The following is a 23,055-nucleotide window of genomic DNA, read 5'->3' on the forward strand; positions in this document are numbered from 1 at the left end:
TCCCCTTACTCCCTCACTCTTCCTCCCTCCCTCCCAAAATTCCAGCTGAAGTCCTGCAAAAAATTGTGACAGCAAATGTATCTGTGCGTGGTTACAATATAGGCTGTGTGTGCCCGTGGGAACCAAACACTGAGCTGCCTTCAAAAAATTTGTTAAAATGATGATTAGAAATGTGTTTATTATAACAAAGTGAGCATGTAGTTTTATAGCACTTGACAAGTGGGGTTTCTAGTCCTCTTATAATGATTCAGACTTACTGTGCCAAGCTCTTTTGAACAGGACTGCACAAGTTGTCCACAATGAGTTAAAAAATGAAATGGTTTTGGTGCATGAAGAACCACCTTCAGCAGCAATAATTTGAAGTAATTGTTTTCTGCATGACATGAAAAATTCCCCTTTGGTTTATGAGATGACAGAGCCAGCTTCCGTGCAGTAAATGCTTTACTGGAGTTTTTCTCTCCCCCCCCCCCCCCCCCCCCCCCCAAAAAAAAAATTAAAAATTAATTAGTAGTGGATGTGCATCTGAGCAGCAGAAAACGTGTACGACATATGCTTTACTGTGATATATTTGTATGAACAACTGTTCAAATTCAGCCTGACCTTAAGGCAAATATTCCTGTCTAGCAGGTACATGTTTTCACTGTTTTAGCAAACAGTCAGAATATGCTAGTGTACATGACGGTTTCATCTGATATCAGCCCACTCAGGATATCCTTTGAAACATTCAGGTTTAGGTTTCAAGCTTCTTACAGTTTAGAAGCAGCTTAGTCTCTGTTTCTTTGTCTTCCTGATGAGTTCAGGATCTGACATGGAAATTAAAAAACACACAGGTACGTCTCATATTTCTCCAGGTGTGTTTGGACTACTGGTTTATAGCAGTGAATACGATGTTTCTGAACTTCGTAACCACTTTTCGGCAGAACGTCTTTTTGCCTTGTGTTATTTAAGTACATTTGCATTCAGAGGGACTCTTATTTCTTGTGACTCATGTTTCCTCCACCTCTGTCTGGTGCTATGACTGTGAGAAAAGCTCTTTTATCTGTGTGTCATCAGGCTGTTGTGTTCATGAGTCTTAGTGGGTCATGAGATGAGCTGCTGTTTCATTTCCCACATAAAATAATCTAATATATCACAGCTTAGACAATTTTAACTGTCCAAACAGCCATATGCTTGTTGTTGACTCAGCTCTGTCTATGTAATGTAACATGTTGTATAGGGTTTGTGTAACGACAAATGCACTAAGTACACATAATTCCTCTTTGTTTATATCCACATAAACCTTGCAGCATTACACTCGTACATCTGTATTATATTTAAGCTGTACATTCATGAACTTTACCCATATGTCTGTTGTGGTTTGGGGAATTTAATTAACTTAAATTGAAGGAAAACAAGGAGTCTCTGTCTCTTGTGTGAAGCAGTTCATCCACTGCTACAAGTTAAATGGAAATACTCCACCTGCTGCTGCAGGCTGCATATGTAAAAACAGCACAATGAAAGAATAAGTTCCTGAAGAGGTTCTATCAAATACATGACCTGCAGATACAGTTTGTGGGAAAGTATCTCTCTCTCTCTCTCTCTCTCTCTCTCTATATATATATATATATATATATATATATATATATATATAAAAAAAAAAAAAAACACCCAGCACGCCCCTGCGGGCGGTTTATCCTTCAAGCTCGGGTCCTCTACCAGAGGCCTGGGAGCTTGAGGGTCCTGCGCAGTATCTTAGCTGTTCCCAGGACTGCGCTCTTCTATATATATACATATATATATATATATATATATATATATATATATATATATATATATATATATATATATATATATATATATATATATATATATATATATATATGTATATATGTATATATATATATATATATATATATATGTGTGTATAAAGTTGCAGTGCATCAGTGCTTCAGAGCCACATCTCATGACCCTAAAGAGACAGTCAGAGAATGTAATTTGTCATTTGGTTAAAAGGAATAATGACTTGGAGAACTGACTAGGAGAAATCTTGTGTGAAGAATAAGTAAAAAGCAGTCCATGATGTCCAAAAAAACCCTCTTAAAGCTGGACAATGATTTCAGATGAAAAGGTCCAGTTATCTATATAAAATAGAATAAAATGCTATACATAATAGAATAAAATGCTATGTTTCGTAAGAAAACTTAAACTTAGTGGTATTGCACATGTGTGGATGCGTGTGTCTGTGTATGTGTCTGTGTGCGTGTGTATGGTCATCTGTGAAGTCTCTGTTGTTGAGTCTGACAGCAGATGTAAGGAAAGACCAGCGAAATCACTCATTCTGTCACAGTCTACAATTCCTACAAGGAATTAAATTATTATTTTTATTATTTTTAATTTTTATTGTTTGATTCGACTCTGAAAAAGATATGAAAATATTCATTACTTAAATTAGGTGACTTTTTTGCTAGAAGTACTCATAGATCAGGGTAAAGTGGCTTAGGAGACAAGAAAACAAATAAACACACACAAAAAAACAACAACATTCCTCTTTAAACACGGACTGGTCTGAAAATGGGTGAAAAGCAGTCCATGATATCCAAAGGAAAAAACTCTTAAAACTATTTCTCAAGTTCACTTTAAAATATTTCAAGAAAATCTGGCTAACCCTTGGAAACAAAATACAAAGAAATATAAAGAAACGTGGCTCAAAGGCTTTTGCACATCACTGTATGCAATGATCATTGTGTCACTTAAGTTGCACTTTTGTATACAAAAAAATATAATCAGCATTCACTTCTAGAAAGTACAAGCGCGAAATGCATTTTCTTCCTTTTGTCAACATTACTGAAAGTTGTAGTGACAGCCGTCGTGGAAAGACGTTACTTTTATTTTGAAATCAAAAATACTTGAACCTGATTGGTGCCTTTCGACGTGACGTCAGGACAGGAAATAGCCACGCAAGCCACTGGAATCATAACATTGCATTTGAAGAGTCTTTACTAACCCTGACATCATGGTTTTAGCTTTTTAATTTCGCTTTTTCTGATGACGGTTATTTCCGTTTATCTCGGAGAAGCGGAAGTTAGAGAAAAACTAAACTATATTTGAGCGCACTGCTAGCAAAACATGTCATTGGCCGCCGCGAAAGCAGCAACAGCAGCAACTAGCGATAGCTAGCAAATGGCTGCTTGGCTGTGATGTTTGTCACTGAGCGAAGTAAGTGTACCACTGTCACTTTTTTTTTTTTTTTTTTACACAGTATCTACTTTAAAATGTGTTTAATTCGCAGTAGTACTCATGCATTTATCCAGCAATAAATAATAGTGGCTGGAAATGAGGCGCAAAAGCAGCTAAATAACGGCCTGGCAGCTAAGAGGTTTCTTCTCATCACCCTAACTTGTGTTTTTGTGTGTTTTCCAGATGACAAGACGACGAGCAAAATAGTTGTGAAGGTGCTGGGGGCTTGTGTCCTGTACAGGGAAACTGTTAGTTAACAGTATGTGACACATTAGCACTCTGCTGACTAAAAAAAGGGGGGTGGGAGTTGGTTTAAATCAAGATGCCTCGTCTGGAAGTGTTGGCCAACGTTGCTCTCAGGGTGCCGAGCATACTGGTGCTAGACCTGCTCTACAAATGTGACATTGAAGGTGTAACGGAGCACCTCAAGGCAAAAAATGAAGACATGCTCTTCAAATACAAGTATGTCATCTGGAACATGTATTACATTGGTAAGTTTCATCAAGTAAGGAGCTGGGAGAATAAGTAAATCTCTCTAATGTTAAGCTCCATGGCTTTTATTTGTCTCTCCTAACAAGAATTACACTGAGTCGCCCTCCTTCAAAAAGCTGTTTGCTTCAGAAGAATGACCTTAGTCTTGGTTTTACTGGAGTTTACTGTGGTGGTCTAAATCAGGGGTGGACATTTAATTTTCCCAAGGGGGCAAATGAGAAAGTGGGACTGTTGTGGAGGGCTGCACTAATAAGCAGAACTCAAATCTACTCAATATTAATTGGGTCATTACATCTTAAATAATCATATTGTTTTTAGAGTATTTTCTGCTTAACCACCTCTGATTTGCCTGAAAATTTTATGGTTTCAAAATGTGAATTTTTATTGCTTTGTATATAAAATATTTTTCTATATGTTTATTTTTTTAACTGGCCCACCCACACACTTTCAGGCCTTTTCTAAAAAAATATTTTTCACTTTGAAATCTGAGCTGGTGTTTGAATATGATATGACTATCTTATTCAAACAGAGTTTTTAGGACTGATACATTAGAGACATGAATGGGTATTGGTTAGTTAAAGTATGTTTTACAAAAAAAAAAATAAAGCCACCCTTTAAAAAAGTAAATAAATAAAATTCACATGAATAGTTTGTAGTTATATTTCACAATAATGTAAAATAAATCATGTGCAGTACTTTTTAACATGAAATTCTTAGTCACAATATTGAAGAAAATTCTATTTTCATTCCGCCTTCATGCTGATTTGAGCAAATCTGAATGAAACCAAATTCTGGTGCTTCCAATTCATATTTTAATCATAGCTGAGAAAATAATTGTCATAAATAAATGCATATTTTTCATTTTCAAGATCCACTTTTTAGGCATGCACATTGCTCTCGAGGAGTCTGATAATTCAGGTACAGCTTAAAATATACAGAAAGACGTAAAAACAAAACAAGTACCAATAAGATATTTGTGGTCTCTGACTTCAAAGTGCAAAAAAACGCGCAGGAAGTAGGTCAATTGTTTTTCTAAAAAAAAAAAAAAAGAAGGAAAACTTGATAAGTATGTCAAAAGTTAAGCTAAAATTTTACAGCTATCATTATATATGTTTGAACTTTGGACTATTATATTTTTTGGCAAATCAGAAATGAATGAGCAGGGGGCCCATGATGATTTGAGAGGTAAAAACCAAGTTTTATCTCTTTATAAGATTATTGTGGCTCTTCACATCAGCCCCAGTTTCCCATGTGGCGCTTGTGAAACATAACTGTCCACCCCTGGTCAAAATGTTACTTCAGATTGCTTTGTCATCTTAAAAGACACAGACTTTATCCAAATAAAAGCTAATGAAAATTAGAAAACCTACAGAGAATTACCTTTAAAAAAAAAAGAAAAAAAAAAAAAGTTGAAAATGATCTGCATTTTTAAGTCTTACGTGCATTACTATGTTTTACTGCTTCTCTTGAAAACCAGAAACCAATAAAAAATATTGAAAAGGGTCCTGTGAAAAGCAGCATTTGGGTGATTAGAATAACGGAATAATATCACATTTATAAACACTATAAATATTCTTGTTTTTATTCTGTTTCTCTGTTGTGGAATAAGCAGCTGTAGCTGATTAATTATTTCATAATATTTTCTGGGTTGTCATAGTGTGAGGATTTCCTGTGTTTACCTGGCTTGTGTAACCGTAAACTGAATCTGTTTAACTTTTGGACTGTTGGCGGGACATACGAGATTTCAAAACCTTATATTAACAGTTTTTAATCAATGAAATCCTCAATAAAAACTACATAGTTTAAGTCATCGGCATGACTTAAAAAAAAAACAGTTAAATATAAACTATTCATGTGGTTTTAGACTCTCTTGAAAGCTTAGTCAGCCTGATGGGGAGAATCAGCATTGTCAAACTGATAATAGACATTTATAAATGACAGTATCTTTTCTATTTCATAATATTTGCGTGCTTTTAGCTGTGCATCAAACGCATAAAAACATCACACTCATTCTTCTTTGTCTTCCAGGTCATTTGATAAATATGGTGGTGTTAATCCTTCCATTGAGACACATTGTGACACTCTACCTCCATATTCTCACCGGCCTCCTCCTATACATGGGGCATCAGATTTCCAAGTGAGATCCTTTGGCACTATTGTTGCAATTCCTAGATGTTTGGGGGGGTTTTTTGTTTTGTTTTTTTCGATTGAATCAGCTTTTCTGACAAAAGGTGTCAGCAATTGCAATGATCCTGCTTTTTTTTTATAGTACTATGGAAAAGTCTTGAGTGTCCTCTCACTTATTTACATTTTACTTCCTTTTTCCTTCTAAAGAGTTTCTTGTATTTTTAAAGCAGTCTTTAGCAGTAGCTCTCCATGCTTTCTTGAGGTTTTTCAAAGTTTGTTTTTGGACATCGGCTGCTTTACCACTCATTTTTCATTCCTGGTATTTGACCATTCTCAGAGGAATGTGTTTGTTTGTGCCGCCACTTAACGCTGACGTATGAATCATTCAGACATTTAAAAAAGGCACATATGGTTATTGTCAAAGTGTTATTATGGGAACACTTCGTATATCTCAGTATGGTGTGCAGTGTGTTCTTAAAAAAGATGAGGGAACTGGACAAATGATGCAGTAAGTGACAATTTCTAAAAGTCATGTCATTAAGAACTGTACAAAAAGAAATCAAGCAAAGATCTGAAACAGCACCTGTGAGATATAGCATAACCCTTCAATGTACTGTTTTCTGAACTCTCATCAAAAATGGTTTAAGCGGCTGTCAAGAAGCCATTCTTAAGGAAGCAAAACAGGGAGAAAAGGCTTAGGTATGACACAAGAATGGGACTTTAGTGGCAACGGGTATTATGGAATAATTAGTATGCACAGAGGGAGTCAGTTGAGAGGTAAGCGTCTACAGCCATCTGTGAAATATTCTAGAGACTCTGTCATGGTTTTCAGTCAGTGGTGCTGGTGATCTTGTCAAAATTGATAAAATTGTAACTTGAACCCCCAAAAAAAGTCAACATCCAGAAAAGCTTTGAAATGTCCTCCAAGAAGTCTAGAGAACTATTCAAATCAAATCAAATCACTTTTTATTGTCACATCACATGTGCAGGCACACTGGCACAGCACATGCGAGTGAAATTCTTGTGTGCGAGCCCCACAAGCAACAGAGATGTGCAAACACAACAACACAAACGAGCAAAATACAAGAATGGCCAACCTGAAACTAATAAATATATGTACAATATATAATAGTGTATGCATTTCTGGATGTGTATACTAAATATTTTCCTGTGTGTGTGTGTGTGTGTGTGTGTGTACACATTTTTACAAATTAAATAGTAAAAAAATAAAATAATAATAATAATAATAATAATAATAATAATAATAATAATAATAATAATAATAATAATAAAATATATAAAATATACAGAGTTGAATATGTGCAGAACAAGTGGCATTTATATACAGTGTGGAGTGCATAATGTTGAAGTTCCAGTAGTGAAGCTGAGGTGTCTATGACGTGTTCAGCAGTCTGATGGCCTGATGGAAAAAGCTGTCTCTCAGTCTGCTGGTTCGGGACCGGATGCTGCAGAACCTCCTTCCTGATGGAAGCAGTCTGAACAGTTTATGGCTGGGGTGACTGGAGTCCTTTGATGATTCCTGAAGACTACTTTAGGAAATGATGAGAAAGCCTGTCTTAGAGTTCAGACTGTTGATGAATAAAGGCAGTCACACCAAATGTTGATTTTTAATGCTCAAATTGTATAAAGTCTGCTGTTGCCTGATATACTGTTTGCACATGTTAAAATAAGCTGCTGCACCTGTTTCCCATTTTTATAGCAAAGTATAAAGACATGAGGGGTAACTCTAAACAAAAGCATGCAGTTTACATGTGATTGTAAAATGATTTTTTTTCTGTTTGGTTTATAGGGATTATGTTCATGAAGAGCTACAGTACGGTTATCAAGGAGCAGTGTATCGTGATTCTTTGGCCTTCAACAGATTTGTCTCTGCAATGACTAGTGAGTACTAAACCATGTATGTAATTAGTTAGAAAGTTCATTAGAAAGCTTTCGATTCCTATAGGCCTACGTTCTAAAAAGGTCTGAAATACATTTTTTGCACGCAGCTATGAATTTTGTTCACTCAAATTTAGCTTTTCTTTGCTCAAAATAAATTTCTCCTGAAAATGCAACACTTGAACCTGCAAAATTTTTTTACGTGCACTCAGAATAGTGGCACAAAAATAACGCCATATGTGAAAACTGGATTATTTAATGTTACATTAAAAGAAATCTGTGAATTAAAGCCACTTCTCATAGCGAACAGTTTATCCAGTTTAGGGCCTGCTGAAGCCTGTCACAGGTGTTACAGATTTAACAAATCAAAGTTCTCCTTAAATTCCTCAAAAACTGTAATCAGTTGTAAAATAATGCAGGAAGCATCTGTTGTATTTACTTTTTAAGGGTTCGCCGTTGTGAAGCTGTACTGTTACTTTCTGCCAGGTCAGATTATTCTCAGCACACTGTGTGCCTTCTTGATGAAGACCAAAAAGGTGTGGTTGTTCTCTGCTCACATGCTCCCCCTGCTGGCTCGACTTTGCGCCACGCCTCATGCCATGCTGCTAACGGTCAACACTTTCTCCATGGGCCTGACTGGAGTGGGAATCGCCGTGTTCCTGCTGTCAAATATCTTTGTGCCATACCGTCTTGCAAGGGCTGCCTACTCTGAGCTGCTTCACCTGGAGGTTCTCTTATTCTGATATTCTAATTTTTTTATTTTTCATATTTCATACTGGACTGTTTTTGTCTTCTGTCGACAAAATCACCTCTTATTTGGTTATTATTAAGTATACTAAACTTCTAAATTATGTTTTTGGTTTTCTTGATTATATACTAGACTGGAAAACAATCAGTTAATGAACAATATAAATGTAAAAATCTGTGGGTTTGTTTTTTTGTTTTGTTTTTTAACATTCCGGACTTTATCGTGTTTCCTTTCCTCAGGTAATTGAGCTGTACAGACTTCTGGGTGTGGGAATCTCTCTGTGGAACCAGTTTGCTGTCCCAGTCCTCTTTAGCGTCTTCTGGTTTATTCTATTCATTGTCCAGCTGTGCTCAGACATCATGTCCGCTGGCACCTCAATAACCCATCATGGGATCATGTTCTTCCTCCTCACAAGGTGTGAAGGTGTTAATTACCTTCCCTTCATTTTGTATATGTTTAATCCTGACAATATGAACATCATCGGTTTCTCATTTGCTTGAATCCTACAGTGTCTCTGAATGTTGTGCAACACCATACTCTCTTTTGGGTCTGACCTTCATGGTGTCCTATCTGGCTCTGGGGCTGCTCAATCTATGCAAGTTTTACCTGGGAGGTTTTGCCGCTGTTCAGAACGAGAATGTCATGCACAGGTAACTGATAATGTAAGCTGTATCTCTGTGCTGTACCTCCTTTATTTTTATTTAATCTTAATTCCTGATCGTTTTTGTTCTCAGAGGTGTGACTGAGGGCGTCACTCTGCTCCTCCTCGCCATTCAGACAGGCCTGTTGGATATGCAAGCACTGCAGCGCACCTTCCTCCTCAGCATCATCCTCTTCATCGTGGTGACCTCAACCCTGCAGTCAATGATAGAAATAACAGATCCAGTTATTCTCGCACTGGGTGCATCACGAAACAGGTAAGAGCAGCAGCAGTGTTTTTTCTTTTTTAAGCTTATTCCCGATTTCATTAATTTCTCCTTCATATGTGCTTCCAGGAGTCTGTGGAAACACTTCCGTGGCCTCAGCATGTGTTTGCTTCTCCTGGTTTTCCCAGTGTTTATGGCTTACAAGATCTCCCAGTTCTTCCACATGGATTTCTGGCTCCTCATACTAGTATCCAGCTGCATGCTTACATCCCTTCAGGTAGGAAGTATTTATGTTCTCTCTCTCTCTCTTTTTAGTGTGTTTTAAGTTATGAATACATCCAGGAAGCAATCTTAAATGCAGCTGTGGTAACAGATATTCCAGAAACTGAAATACAGGGTTAGTTTATTTATATGCTTTTAAATCACTGGTGTTAATTACTGTGACATTTAAAACAGGACTACTACTGTTGCCATTTAGTTCCAGTTGTAAATGTGTGTAGTCATGTCCCAGCAATGCAGTGTTGAATGTGAGAAATTGTATGACTTTGGCTCCACCCACTGGAGGTCAGATGTAGTGCATGTCTACATAGTTAATACCTTTTTGTTTGTTTTTTGTGACATCGTCCTGTTTCTGTACACCTGTGCAGTAACACTAATGTGACACCTCCTATAGTCATAAATAGAAAAAGGCATTTAGTAGACAACGTAAGGTCACCTTCACAAACTGAAAAACAAAGAAGCTGTTAACATGGCAGAAGCTGTAGATTTATACAGGGAGAGGAGGATGACTGCTGACTTGCACATGTAAAAGACTGACTGTTTATTCCAGGTTACAGGCACTATGCTGATCTACTCCCTCTTCATGGTGGAGCTGTTTCGCAGCGACCCAATTGAGAGCCTGGACGAAGTGATCTACTGGGTGAACGCTGTCAGCCGTGTGTTGGAGTTTGTTGTGGCACTGTGCGTGGTGGCTTATGGCACCTGGGAGTCACTCTTTGGAGAGTGGAGCTGGATGGGTGCCTCCGTCATTATCATCCACTCATATTTTAACGTTTGGCTCAGAGCTCAGTCTGGCTGGAGGAGCTTCCTGCTCAGACAGGAAGCAGCTAAGAAGATCAACTCCCTGCCCAGAGCCACAGCTCAGCAGCTGCAGGAGCACAATGATGTGTGCGCCATCTGCTTTCAGGTCAGTTACCCTTGTAGCTTTTGTTTTTAGAAGATGGTTAAAGCTGAGAACCAACAACATAAGATACTATAAAACCTCAAACCCAGTCCTAATCCTCATTTGGCTGTGAAAATTCATTTTCAAACTCGTGTAGTTTCTGCACAAAATGACACAAAGCATCCAATGAACTTAAGTAGGTGCTTTTTATGTTTTTTACTTATTTTGTTCAATTATCTGACCTGATTTAATTTTTATGTTTTTGGGTTTTTTTGTTGTTGTGGTTTGTTTGTTTGTTTGTTTGTTTGTTTGGTGGTTTGTTTGGTGGTTTGTTTGTTTGTTTGTTTGGGGTTATCATGACCTCTGTTTCCTCTAAACCATCACCTCTTTTAGTTGCTGTTCAAGTCTTACACAGAACTATGCTATGAAATAATGAGGGGAAAAAAACCCAACAACATTTAACTCTGTGGAATCACATTTTGTGAGTTTTGGCTTTTGAAAATTGTTCTTCCAAATTTCAGCATTCATGATTTCAAAAAACCCCAAAAACAATTTAATCCAAAAGCAATCATCAGTGATGTAAAATTTGTGCATGTTACACAAAATAATCCATTTAAAAATTCAACAGAAAACCTCAAATCTCAAGTGGCTGACACGCCATGCTTAGGTGTGGTTAATAATTAGACTGTGTGGATTATGTAGCAAGAGGACTGGCAGGCTTTGAGTTGCTAAATGTGCCCTCAGTTCACCTCCATATCAGACACAAAATGCTTTCTTGATTACATTATTGATACTTATGAAAATACATAAATGCCTGCTTAATAAAATATACTTAAATTTAGTTGTTTTTTTCTCTGAATACTTTGACTTCCATGGTAAATTAAGGCATTTTTGCTAAAGTTTGCTAAAATTATTTAAACAATATAAAAAGAGTGTTTAATAAAATGATCCCAGATAGAGATGATGATGCATTTTAGTTGTTCAGTGCTGAAGGCCAAAATTAATTTACAGTATCGTTACATTAACATAAAAGTTGTCAGGTTATTGTAGGTGCCTTAGGTTTTACTTATTATAATCAGTGTGTCATTTTGTATTGGGGCATTAATTAAAAGTTGTCATGGGTTGATACTTGATTTTTGACAGTGTTCCCCTTTTGTTGTTATGACTACTACTTTGCATATATAATAGCGTGTGTGTGTGTGTGTGTGTGTGTGTGTGTGTGTGTGTGTGTGTGTGTGTGTGTGTGTGTGTGTGTGTTTTTGAAGTTTGTTAATCCTGTTTTTCCAGTTTGGCATTCAGGACACTTCTTTGGCCTTGAGTTTGTTTTTCTGGTCAAAACAAGTTAATAATATCTCTAGTAGAGATGGACCGATCCGATATTACGTATCGGTATCGGTCCGATACTGACCTAAATTACTGGATCGGATATCGGAGAAAAATAAAAAATGTAATCCGATCCATTAAATATCACGAAAGCACCTCACAAAACTTGCAACACGCCGTAACTCACCTCAGAACGTTAGCACGTCGGAGCAGTACGCATCACGTGATAGAGCAGCTGTGGCATGCGGGACCTGTCGATGGTCTGGATAGCATTTGGAGCTTCGCTAGCAACCCGGCATTTCATCTCCGACAAAGTTATCCCGAGAGAAGTAAAGCAAGTGTGTAAGTCCATCTCTGAATGTTTGTAAAGCATTCCTGCGTTAAGCTTAACAAACGACTGCCTCTTCTTGCTGCTACTTCAATCATGAAACTGCTTAACGATCAGCTGATCGGCTTTTCTGTCGCTAGTCCGTGTCTTTAGTTTGCTTTTGGCCCACTTTGCACCAGAAAGAGGAAACCAGCGGCTGAACAACAGCAGCACGTTTAAGCTTGATCAGCTGTTGTTAGAATGTATTTAATATTACTTTCTACTCCAGGATCTTTTTCTACGTAGCTGACGCTGGTAACTGTGCAGGGGCGGATCTAGCAAAGTTTAGCCAGGGGGGCTGATAGGGTATTAACAGGGAAAAGGGGGCACAAAGACATACTTTTCTTTCTTATTCTCATTTAAAATGTCTAGCTTTTAATAAATAATTATCTGACACCCAAAGTTTTAATTTGATGTAAAATGAATAGAAGTCAATTACTGTATATAGTAACTATTAAGTCTAATATATATACCCTAGTAAGCTATAGTACTTTTTCCTTTGGGAAGGTACCATCTGTGCAGTCTGCAATTTTGTTGAAGAAAGATGTTGAATCTATTTAATATTTCTTGAAAAATAATTGATTTCTGTGCATTTTTTTTCACACTGCATCAAATTAAGGTTGATTACGTCGATTAAGCATCATGAGGTGGCGCGTGAGGGGTGGTTCCCTATTTTTTATTTATTTAATTTTGTTGTTGCTGGGAGTTGGAACCCTATTAGTTAGGTTGCTTAATATTTATGCTAAGTACTCTTTAAAATACCAGAATAGGGAGGATGGTGTAGGTTTAAGTTTATTAGATTGATCAGTATTGCTGAACTATGAAATATTTTTTTTTGCATACAGGTATAACAGAATAGCTTTAGTGTAGTTGTTGTTTTAAACTTGAGTATGAACTTATACAAAATGCAGCAAGATATTTAAAAAACAGTTTTGTTGATTAAAAAACACTATATCGGATTCATATCGGTATCGGCAGATATCCAAATTTATGATATCGGTATCGGTATCGGACATAAAAAAGTGGTATCGTGCCATCTCTAATCTCTAGTAGTCAGTAGTTAGTCATCAAGGAAATTCCTACAGAAAATATGTAGCTTGCCATCACCAGTGTGTGAAAGTGTGTGAATGTGTGTGTGAATGGGTGGATGACTGGTTGTGTAAAGCGCTTTGGGGTCATTAGGGACTAGAAAAGCGCTATACAAATACAGGCCATTTTACCTGTAAAAGATAAGACTTTATTGACTTTCATGGAAAATGTATTACCTGTGTTAAAGCAGGATAGAAGTAAGCTGATGGGGGACAAGAAAACTATTAAATTGACTGATATTAATGCAAAAATAAATTAGAGGTAAATGAAGAGAAGTCACATGAAAAAAGAAACATCTCATAAAGAAATGAAAGGGGGGGGGGGGACCCAACAAAAACAAAGTTTTGTTCATAAGAGGAAGTAGGAGGATGCGAATGCTTAATAATTCCTACACCTGTCTAGCTCTTCTTATATAGATGTTTTGACTATTTATACAACCTAATATTTACACATATGATACAAATAAATATTCCTATCTAATACACAGACTTGTTATATTAATATAAACTTTTATAGTTTGATAATTATGTATCATTTTTCTATGCATTTTGTTTATTTTATTTTTTTAGTTATGTTTTTTTTTTTTTTTTTTTACAGGAAATGAGCTCTGCCGTGATCACATATTGTGGACATTTCTTCCATTCTAACTGCCTCCGCAAATGGCTGTATGTTCAGGAGACGTGCCCCATGTGCCACCAAACGGTACGACCGACACCGCCGGGTCAGAGCCAGGCATCAGCTGACAGCCCGGCCGCCCCACCTCAGAGAGACGCGGAGCCTGATCCAGCTGCACCAGAGGGAGATCAGAAGCTGGATACAGCAACAGTGCAGGAGACACAGAGCAACAGTGTAACTCCTGATGACACTGAGCAGCAGGAGGGAAGGGAAAGCTTTGAGAATGGAGAAAATAGTGAAGCCCATCAGGGTCTTCATTACAGCCCCAGTGGGGACTGTGTTGAATGTGTCCATGCAGTGCGTTCAGGGGACCTTTCAAGTTCTCATACGCCTCAAAATAAAAATCCTCCCAACACGCCCAACCAAGCTGAGGAGAGTGGTAAGGACTCCATACTGCCATCTACCCTGAAAACTGTTACAACAGAGGGCCAGTCTGCCTCTGAACTAGCAGAGGTTGAGGACAGCATTCATTTCAGTCCTAGATGTGATGGGACACCTGAATCATGGAAGCGCTTCAATTCACCAGAGGCAAACAATACAGAGAAAAATCAAGAGGGAATCTCAAGTGGAAAAACACTTGTTGACAGTCCATCATCTGTCCAATCGTGTAATAAAAACTCAGAACTCTGCACTGATCGTGCCCAAAGTTATAAAGGTAGCTGCACATATTCAGACTCAGAAAGCCTCAGAGAGGTTGAACCTGCTCCACAGAGCCTTGAGCTCAGCCTACGTAGAAGCACAGACACCAGTGACTGACTGCCCTGTACCAGTGCCTTGAAGGGTATAAAAGCATAATTCTCAATAATAGGAAATTAAAAACATTTGGCTTCTCTGTGTGAACCAATAGATTGGGGGGGGAAATGCCAGACAGTATAATGAATGTGCTTTGGTCTAACAAATAATGTGTATCTCGACTAAATAATGAGATTAAATTGTGTTCGATAAATGTACAACTTTAAAGAAAATGTTAAATAAAGATCATGTTTAATAAAAAAATGTAACTATAAAGCATTGATCTTATATTAGTATTTACTGAATTTTAGCAGGTCACAACTAAAGATGTTTTCTTGGAGAAATCACATTTGTTTTCTTTTCATGTCAGTTTTCTTGCTCAAGGTTGGGTAGCATTTTTGTGAAAGAAATGTGGCAAAGAGAAAAGCTTCAGCAGGTGTCTTTTTATTTATGAATCAGCTGTTTGTACTCACACACACACACATATACATATATCTTAGAAATAAGATTTAAAAAAAACAAATAAGAATATGTTAATTTAAAGATATGGACATGTTTTTTTGTAGATGACTTGATTTAAAAAACCTCAGAAAGCCTGGGGATCCACTAGATCTATAAACACTGGCTGAGTAACAAAAACTTGAATAAAACACTAGGCTTAATGGCCTAAATTGCATTCGTCTTTTCCTGCTATTGAATGTTAAAATGTCTCCTTTGGAAAAAAACATTACCACAAAGCAATTACCACACAGCCCCCTTGAGGTTCAGAAGCTTTTGTTTGGTAATCCAGCGTCGTTATAATTTAGTTACTTGGATTAATATGAATACTGCCTGATTTACATTAACGCGATTAAAATTGTACAACTTGTGGTTGAAGCTGTGATCATGTGGGCAACTTTTAATCACTACTTGACAAAAATCCTAAAAAGTGTTCTCGTTTAATTGTGTCTTTCAGTAACTAAAGACTGGCATGTCACGGCTGGTCTCGCATGTATGTTGTTTTTCTTCAGCAGCAGGAACCAATGTGCCATCACAAACGCCCCGTCACTCAGCAGCCGACTGCACCGCCTTCACAACTAAGCTTCAAATACATGTAGACTGACGCTAGTTGGCCAGCGGCACCGACCGAAACCAACAGCAGAAGAGAGCTTTGTCGACCGGGTTACGCCACCTGGCACTCGCACTTATTCGGCATTGATTTTTGGGTTAGGTTTAATCCGATATAAGACGTGTAATTCACGAGGAAAGTGAGCGTTATTGAGGGAGTGTGCAACATTTGACGTTTAACACCGCGTATACGTAGTTTGAGCTTGCTAGCCGGCTAACTCTGCTAGCCAGAGAAAGGAAAAAAGCCGTCGGGTTTGACCTACCGTCAGTTATTTCACCGAGAGCGAAGCATCTTTGTTTCTTCGTTTGGGATCGAAACACCGCCAACTTAGAGAGCAGAACACCAAGACAGGATGGCTCTGAAAAGGATTCACAAGGTAAGATAACGTCGTGAAGGTTGGCTAGCTGTGTAAGCTAGTCCCGCTAGCCTCCCACAATGCAGCGAGCCGCTGTTCTCGAAACAAGGCGGCGAAACATGTTCGAAGATGTGTTAACTTTACAGCTCGTTTTATTTAAAAATGTTAAGGAGACTTTGGTGTGTTTTGACTTGAGTGAATTAATGGTGGTTTTTACTACTTGAATCGGTTAGCACGGGCCAACACGGCTTAATGTTGGGCCGGTCAGCTAACGTTAGCAGTTTCACTTGTAGAGAATGTATGTTTGACGGCGGAAGGAGGCCGCATGAATTTCCCAACACTTCATACCTTTACACGAAGGCACATATGTTTTGAAGGTTGCCTAACTGTAATACGAAACTTTTAACCTGATATTCTTTGTACTCGCTAGTAAATTATAAGTCGTTTAGTTATGAATTAAAGCGGCAATAATTCATGTTGGAGGGTCCATGACTCATATCAGTCCCTGAAATCTGTTAGTCAGAGCTGCCTTCATGATACATTTCTTTGGTATGTCATCGTATTTGTTCTTGGTCTGTAATCGTGATTGACAGAAACTGGCAGGAACAGAATGGAGTAACACACTCGAATTGCTGACATCTGGTTTCATTCCTTCACTCTGCTGTTTACGAGAATTTTCTTCCAAGAAAATCAGACACTACTTCTTTGTAAGTTTACGGAAGGCTAGGGTGGGGCTGTGGCCTTCACCTCACTCTAAAATAGTGTATACCCTAAAAATAACACAACACGTGTCATATTATACACGGTATATGCTCGGTTCTCAATAACTTTGCATGGAGTTGAATTTTGAGCATAGTGGCCGGGTGATGAAACCCGAAGTGAGGATGGCGTGAAATATATTAAGCACACACCTGTCAGGTAGCACCCCTCACCACCGCAGTCTCGGTTTCAGCATGTATGTCAATGATGTTAAAAGGCGCTCACGCCTATAGACAGATTTTTGTTTTTTTAGATCACATCTACTCATTTTTTGTTACTTTTGTCTAACTGGTTATTGTTTTTCCTCATAGGAGCTTAACGACCTGGCTCGTGACCCTCCAGCACAGTGCTCAGCTGGCCCAGTGGGTGATGATAGTAAGTGTCCCAAACCTGCTCTTTATTTCATTTCTTTAGTTTCATCAAAAATAAAATGGCAAAAATCTGCAACTAAGGTGATATTATCTAATGTGTCATTTGAGATGTGCAGCCCAAAAAAAGAACAATTTTTCATTTTTGAAATGCTGTCATGTGCTAAACTTTAGCATATTTGCATTTAAAAACATGTCTTAAATATTATAAAACCATTTGGATGTTGATTTAAAGTGGAGAAATTGGTTGCTGCTGCGTTTAGAAAATTTACAGTGGGATATTAAAATTGACTTTGAAACAGGGAAATTGTGTTACTGGGAAGCTATGAGGTCTGTTTGGAAACCTTAGTTCCTGTCAGATCACATACCTGTGACCTTTTCTTGTTTTGTAACTTTTACTTTCTGTTCTCTGCAGTGTTTCACTGGCAAGCCACAATCATGGGGCCTGTAAGTAGATCTTTTATGACACAGTTGTTGCCCTTGTCAGGTTTATGGCAGCACGGTGCTGAAATTTGGCATTGGAGTAGTGTTCCCGAGTGCTTAAAATGTATTTGTAATAAAGGTTGAAATTTGACTTGATAATGAGTAGCTGTGTGTCTTCTGAAATATGTAAATGTCCCCGTCCCCCCCCTTTTTTCTTTTTTTTTTCTTTCTCTCTTTCTTTTTTTTTTTTCTTTCTCCATCAGAGTGACAGTCCATATCAGGGAGGTGTTTTCTTCTTGACGATTCATTTTCCAACAGACTACCCCTTCAAACCCCCCAAGGTAACTGTGGTTGGACTGGTCAAACCTTAAGCAGAGTTTCCTGTTTTGATAACTTAAATATGGAAATAGTCTGTCGTGCTGTAGGCAGTTGTTAGTATGAAAAAATGTCCTGTTTACAGCATAAAGTATCAACAACAAGGGCCAATTGTTATACTTTAAAATGCTGAACAGCTCTTGAGTGAGGAAGATATCTTCAAAAACACCACATTTATAGTAAATAGGGCCTGGTGATTCTTGCGCCATGAACATTGGCCAGTAGCCTACATGAAGTAATACCTGTCATTCCAGAACTTGACAGTCATGAGCGTCACACGTCAGTGCCTAGTGTCAAAGTTTCTGAGTTGCATAACACGGACATGTTGTTGTCACTATGTTTTGTATAGCTTTTCACAGTGTTTTTGTTTGTTTTTCTCTCAGGTTGCGTTTACGACAAGAATTTACCACCCAAATATTAACAGTAACGGCAGTATCTGTCTGGATATTCTCAGATCACAATGGTCTCCTGCGCTTACTATTTCTAAAGGTATGAGGACATCTGTTCATTAACACCCAACTTGTATAATTTACTTAGGCCCATATTTTTACCAGGTATTTATTTCCCTGCTTTTTGGATCAGCAAGACCTGTACTAATAATATTTAATGTCTACAGTTTGAGTTTAAAATTTAGAATATGGTAAACCATTTCTTTACCTTAAAATGCTCATATAAATCGTGTAAATAAATTGAAATGTCAAGGGAAATTAAACATTCCCTTTTTTGTGTTTAATTTTTTTTTAAAGCCATCTAAAATATAATAAATGTTAAAGAATGCTTAGCATCCATATGTTCCTTGCAGTTCTTCTCTCCATTTGCTCACTCCTATGTGACCCAAACCCCGATGACCCGCTAGTGCCAGAGATCGCACGAATCTACAAAACAGATAGTCAGAAGTAAGTATAAATATGTGTGGAAAAACTAACCTCTAAACATGTGAACTGACCAATTCTGTCTCCAAAAAGGAACATGAGAGTTTTATGGTGCTGTGTTTGCAAGAAGTGTTGCGGTTTCAAAGTTGCTGATTGCATTGATGTCAAATTCACCTTTATCTCTAGGGTATATTATAAAACCTAGTTTTATCCTGTTAGGTACAATAAACTAGCACAGGAGTGGACAGTCAAGTATGCCATGCTTTAGGGTAAGGCCAAGAGCCATCACTGCATCTTGGCTAGTGCTAAATGATCGGATATGTTGTGATGCTCTGCTCAGTACATAACTAGAGGCTTGGATCTGTTCTAAAGAGTGTGACTAAAATGAGCTGCTTGTACTAATCTTTGTCTCTACGAGCCGAATAACTTATTGACCCTGCACTGCTCTCAGGGTGTGGGTTTGGATTTTTATGTGCACCTTGATTTCCTGCAGTTGCACTCTCCTGCTGGAAATAAACAAGTTAACTGAAAATTTTTGCCTGTGGATATAATGGACACTTGAGTATTGTGGTGTACCGCTAACACAGGGCAGAGGAAAATCAAGATTTTTTTTTTTTTTTTTTTTTCCTTCTTTGTAACCCCACAAGTTTCATTCTTTGGTATGATTTCTAGCATCAACTTGTAGAGACTTGAGGACAATCCCTCAGTTAATCATGGGTTGCCTGCATTTGTCAGTTGCATTGTTCAACAGATGTCACAGCATTGTGGAAAAATGTTCACGGTGATGCATTTAAGGACACTGCAACAGCTGGCTGTCAAAAAAGGCTGAATTCATGAGCTTGATGTCTAAAATTAAGGCAGGGCTGATAAACAAATAAAAAATGTGATATGATGGTTAGGTTTGTTAAGCGCGTTGCTAATTGGCCAGTATTTTCAAACATGTCAAAGGCTTCTATTTTATTTTTTCTCCTTTCTTCCCTTCCCTCTCCCCACACATGAACTCTGGACAGTGTGGAGAAAAATCAGGTTGTCTAAGTTGCCCTTTGTCATGTAGCACACAACAGGAAATGGTCTGCTTCAGATGCATTCTCGCTGCGGAAATACTCAATATGATTTAGACGGCGGTGCTTTGGGGTTGAGCGTGAAGGAGGCAGGACCCGACACCCACTCTATTCTCACATGCGCCCAATTGGACATCACACAGACTTTTACAGGGTTGACAATTTAATGTCTGTTTTGACAATGCGCCCTTCTTCTTTTTTTTTTTTTCTTTCTTCTTCTTTTTTTTTTTTTTTTTTAAATTCCGTTCTTGCATTTGGCTTCTCAAGGTAATGTCGGAGTTCAGGGCTGCAGTGTGGTGTGAGAAAACTGCTTATGCAACAGTCTGCATCGGAAGTTATATCACCAGCAGTATAACATGTCATGTTTATCAAATGATTTTACTGTACAGGATTATTCCCAAGTGAAGAACAATTTTTAGTATGAGATTAAAATGAATGGATACCAGTTCCCGCTTAGATCAGTGTAAATGTGGTTTGAAAAATGATTCGGAGGATACACTATGGGGGGGATACGAATACAAATTTTAATTCAATGCTGGAACAAGAAATAAAACTTCCTAAAACCGGCGAGAAGCAAAGTAAGCTGAAACCATCCAAATGTAGTGTTAAAGTCCTTTTTATAATAGGATTAATTTAATCTGGGTATGAACATGGATATTGAGAGTAGTAATGATGGCTCGTCTCATCACTCGACAAAGTTCAAAAACAATATTGTTTTTGCATGCACACAGCTGCTAGTTCCAGCATGAAAAGGATTGTATACCCATCCCCCTCCAAAAAAAGTTCTGTTGCTTCAGACTTGGTCTTTTAAACATCTTATTTCTGTGCTAATCTGGACGTGATCAGTTAGGGCGCTAACTTGGCATGGCCTTCAAAAAAAAAAAAAAAAAGCAGTGTTTTCAGGTGCATGAAGAAATCCTGCTGATATTTTGGGTATGACTTGAAGACAGGAATTTTTGTATTAAATAGGTGAAGTTAATGTTTGCCCCCCTTTTTTCTTTGCAGATACACCAAAATGGCAAAAGAATGGACACAAAAATACGCAATGTGATGGGATCGTTTGGAACGCTGGTGAAAATGTGGTTGCTGGTTCAAACTTAAAATTTTGGGATTCTGTTTTACTTTTTCACTTTATTATTATTATTTTTTTTGTTTTTCTTTTGTTTCAATTTTTCTTTTTGGTTAATCAGAGCATTTTACCCCTCCTTTTCCCACCTGCGCGCTCATAAGAAGATAGTGTTTTCTCTCTAGGACTTGTGCCAGTTTCTGTAAAGTTTCGACTCCTGTTTTTATACAGAGTTCAAATTTTAAAAAATGTATATAAATCACGAAAACTATCGTGGTCTATAGACTCGGCTTGAGCATGCACCGGTAAGAGTTTTCAACCCAAAATTGGTGATGATAGTCATTTACTCTGCACACACTTGGTAGAATCTGATGCAGCTGGTCTCCTCATGCTGAGCAGCATCAACCCTACGCTGATCCACTTGTAGACAGGCTGGATCCTCTGGGGTTGATACTTCGTCACAGGCCGGGCTTCTTTGAGCATTTGGGGCAAAGTCTGTGTTTTGCCATTGTTGTAAATTTTGAATTCTCAAATTGGTGGTATTCTGCTGCACTTAAGAAAAAAAACAAATATAAATCTGTGACAATGAAGAAACTGTTTTGTGGACCCTGTCTGCCTCCAGGGACCGGTGCGATGTCAGTTTGTTCTTCTGATGCATAGTAAATGAAGTTTATTATCTGAGGAAAGAAGTGTATCTTATTCCACTATCAAAGTGTGTACAGAGAAGCACAGCAGTATATATCAATGTTAAAGAAACCAATGTAAGAACTTCAATGTTGTATTTTATGCATGTTAATAAAGGTAGGCTATATTATCTGATATGTTTCTGCAAATTAAGTGGATTGTAAGGTTGAACAGTTGGAAAAAATTTGGTTCCCCTCAAAGGCTTTCTACTTTTGTTATTTAGAAGCCAGTAGTTGAGCTCTTAGTTTTACACCCACTCGAACACTGTCTTCTTGTAGCCCTAAAATATGATGCAAAGCTGATGGTTGATAATCAACTTGTCGCTCTGTTTCTTTTTAGTTTCCCTTCAATAAAGTTACTTAAACCATAAAACAACCAGTGTGATGTTTTGTAGTTTTCATTTGAGGCATTTAAAAAAATCCCCTGAACACTGCTAGACTTTGAAGACTATGCTGAAGTCTTGTCTTCAGTAAAACCATCTGTACCATGTTTTAAGTACTGTATTGTGTGTATGTAACTAAGACGCCTCTTGGTGGTGTGTGTGTGTGTGTGTACGCGCGTTTGTCATTTCTTTAACTAGTCTTCAGGAATACCTCATGAGGGACATTAAAGCTCTATGCATGTTTGCTAGTTTTTGTTCCTTCTCTCAGGATAATCCCACATTGCTTCAATAATGACATCTGCGTTCTGGGAGGGCAATCCATTACTGATGGTGCTATAATGGCTTGGTGACTACTCTTCCAGTGAGACCTTTTCTGATGACCCATTAATGAACAATAGATCAACTGAAGGATCATAATTTAAAAGATCCCTGAGTTAGGTGCCTTTTTTTTTTTTTTTTTTTATTTAAATACTTGAATGATTCGTATGTCAGTGTTAAGTGTTTTAACAAAAAAATAGTTTTACAATGACTGAGCTAAGAATGAGTGAAAAGGCAGCAAATGTCCAAAGGAAAACTTCAAAGGACCTTCAGAAAGTCTGGCTCTGGAAATGTAAAGAAACAAAGGGTGACTCAAACTTTTTCACAATACTGTATATTGTAATATGTAATATGCTTAGAAATATTGCCTCCTAAGAGACCTACTAAATATAAAGGTTTTCTCTGACTTCCATTTTGCTTGAGTAGTTTTCCATAATTGCTTACCATGTCGTAAATGTTGTATACACACCCTTGTGTTTAGAAATGCAAAACACTCCCTTATTTGGTCCCTCTAAAATAAGTACATATGTTTGTTGATTAGGAAATTATGCTTTAAAAAATCTAATTCATCTTTAAAATATATTTTTA

At 37.7% G+C, this 23,055-nt stretch overlaps 2 protein-coding genes across 4 annotated transcripts; both read left to right on the forward strand.

Moving 5' to 3' along the window:
- The first annotated feature begins 2,903 nt into the window (after nt 1–2,903).
- LOC146552085 (RING finger protein 145) lies at nt 2,904–14,975 on the forward strand. Of its 2 annotated transcripts, XM_085256763.1 has the most exons (11): nt 2,904–3,195; nt 3,400–3,707; nt 5,737–5,845; nt 7,646–7,737; nt 8,221–8,462; nt 8,722–8,897; nt 8,992–9,132; nt 9,217–9,399; nt 9,478–9,625; nt 10,178–10,534; nt 13,887–14,975. In XM_085256763.1, the coding sequence occupies exons 2-11, from the start codon at nt 3,539–3,541 to the stop codon at nt 14,718–14,720; spliced, it is 2,451 nt and encodes an 816-aa protein (XP_085112889.1). In that variant the 5' UTR covers nt 2,904–3,195; nt 3,400–3,538; the 3' UTR covers nt 14,721–14,975. The 2 variants fall into 2 exon arrangements, with proteins under 2 accessions (XP_085112889.1, XP_085112890.1); XM_085256764.1 differs by lacking the exons at nt 2,904–3,195; nt 5,737–5,845 and having other exon boundaries at nt 3,573–3,707.
- Nucleotides 14,976–15,745: 770 nt separating this feature from the next.
- Nucleotides 15,746–22,142, forward strand: LOC146552086 (ubiquitin-conjugating enzyme E2 D2-like). Of its 2 annotated transcripts, XM_085256765.1 has the most exons (8): nt 15,746–16,180; nt 17,230–17,293; nt 17,702–17,733; nt 17,973–18,050; nt 18,468–18,573; nt 18,887–18,980; nt 19,176–19,225; nt 21,023–22,142. In XM_085256765.1, exons 1-7 carry the CDS (start codon nt 16,157–16,159, stop codon nt 19,222–19,224), a joined length of 447 nt encoding a protein of 148 aa, XP_085112891.1. In that variant the 5' UTR covers nt 15,746–16,156; the 3' UTR covers nt 19,225; nt 21,023–22,142. The 2 variants fall into 2 exon arrangements, with proteins under 2 accessions (XP_085112891.1, XP_085112893.1); XM_085256767.1 differs by lacking the exon at nt 19,176–19,225 and having other exon boundaries at nt 15,754–16,180.
- Nucleotides 22,143–23,055: the final 913 nt, after the last annotated feature.

Source organism: Mchenga conophoros, linkage group LG19 (genome assembly GCF_057382185.1).
Source record: "Mchenga conophoros isolate Kocher_MC1m ecotype Shallow Benthic linkage group LG19, M_conophoros_male_GT1.1, whole genome shotgun sequence".
Taxonomy (NCBI): Eukaryota; Metazoa; Chordata; class Actinopteri; order Cichliformes; family Cichlidae; genus Mchenga; species Mchenga conophoros.

Coding starts and splice junctions, on each gene's coding strand:
- LOC146552085 (XM_085256763.1), top strand. CDS start 3,539: ATGCCTCGTCTGGAAGTGTTGGCCAACGTTGCTCTCAGGGTGCCGAGC. Junction 8,463..8,721: donor CTGAGCTGCTTCACCTGGAG/GTTCTCTTATTC, acceptor TCCTTTCCTCAG/GTAATTGAGCTGTACAGACT. Junction 8,898..8,991: donor ATGTTCTTCCTCCTCACAAG/GTGTGAAGGTGT, acceptor TGAATCCTACAG/TGTCTCTGAATGTTGTGCAA.
- LOC146552086 (XM_085256765.1), top strand. CDS start 16,157: ATGGCTCTGAAAAGGATTCACAAG. Junction 17,294..17,701: donor TGGCCCAGTGGGTGATGATA/GTAAGTGTCCCA, acceptor TGTTCTCTGCAG/TGTTTCACTGGCAAGCCACA. Junction 18,051..18,467: donor ACCCCTTCAAACCCCCCAAG/GTAACTGTGGTT, acceptor TTTTTCTCTCAG/GTTGCGTTTACGACAAGAAT.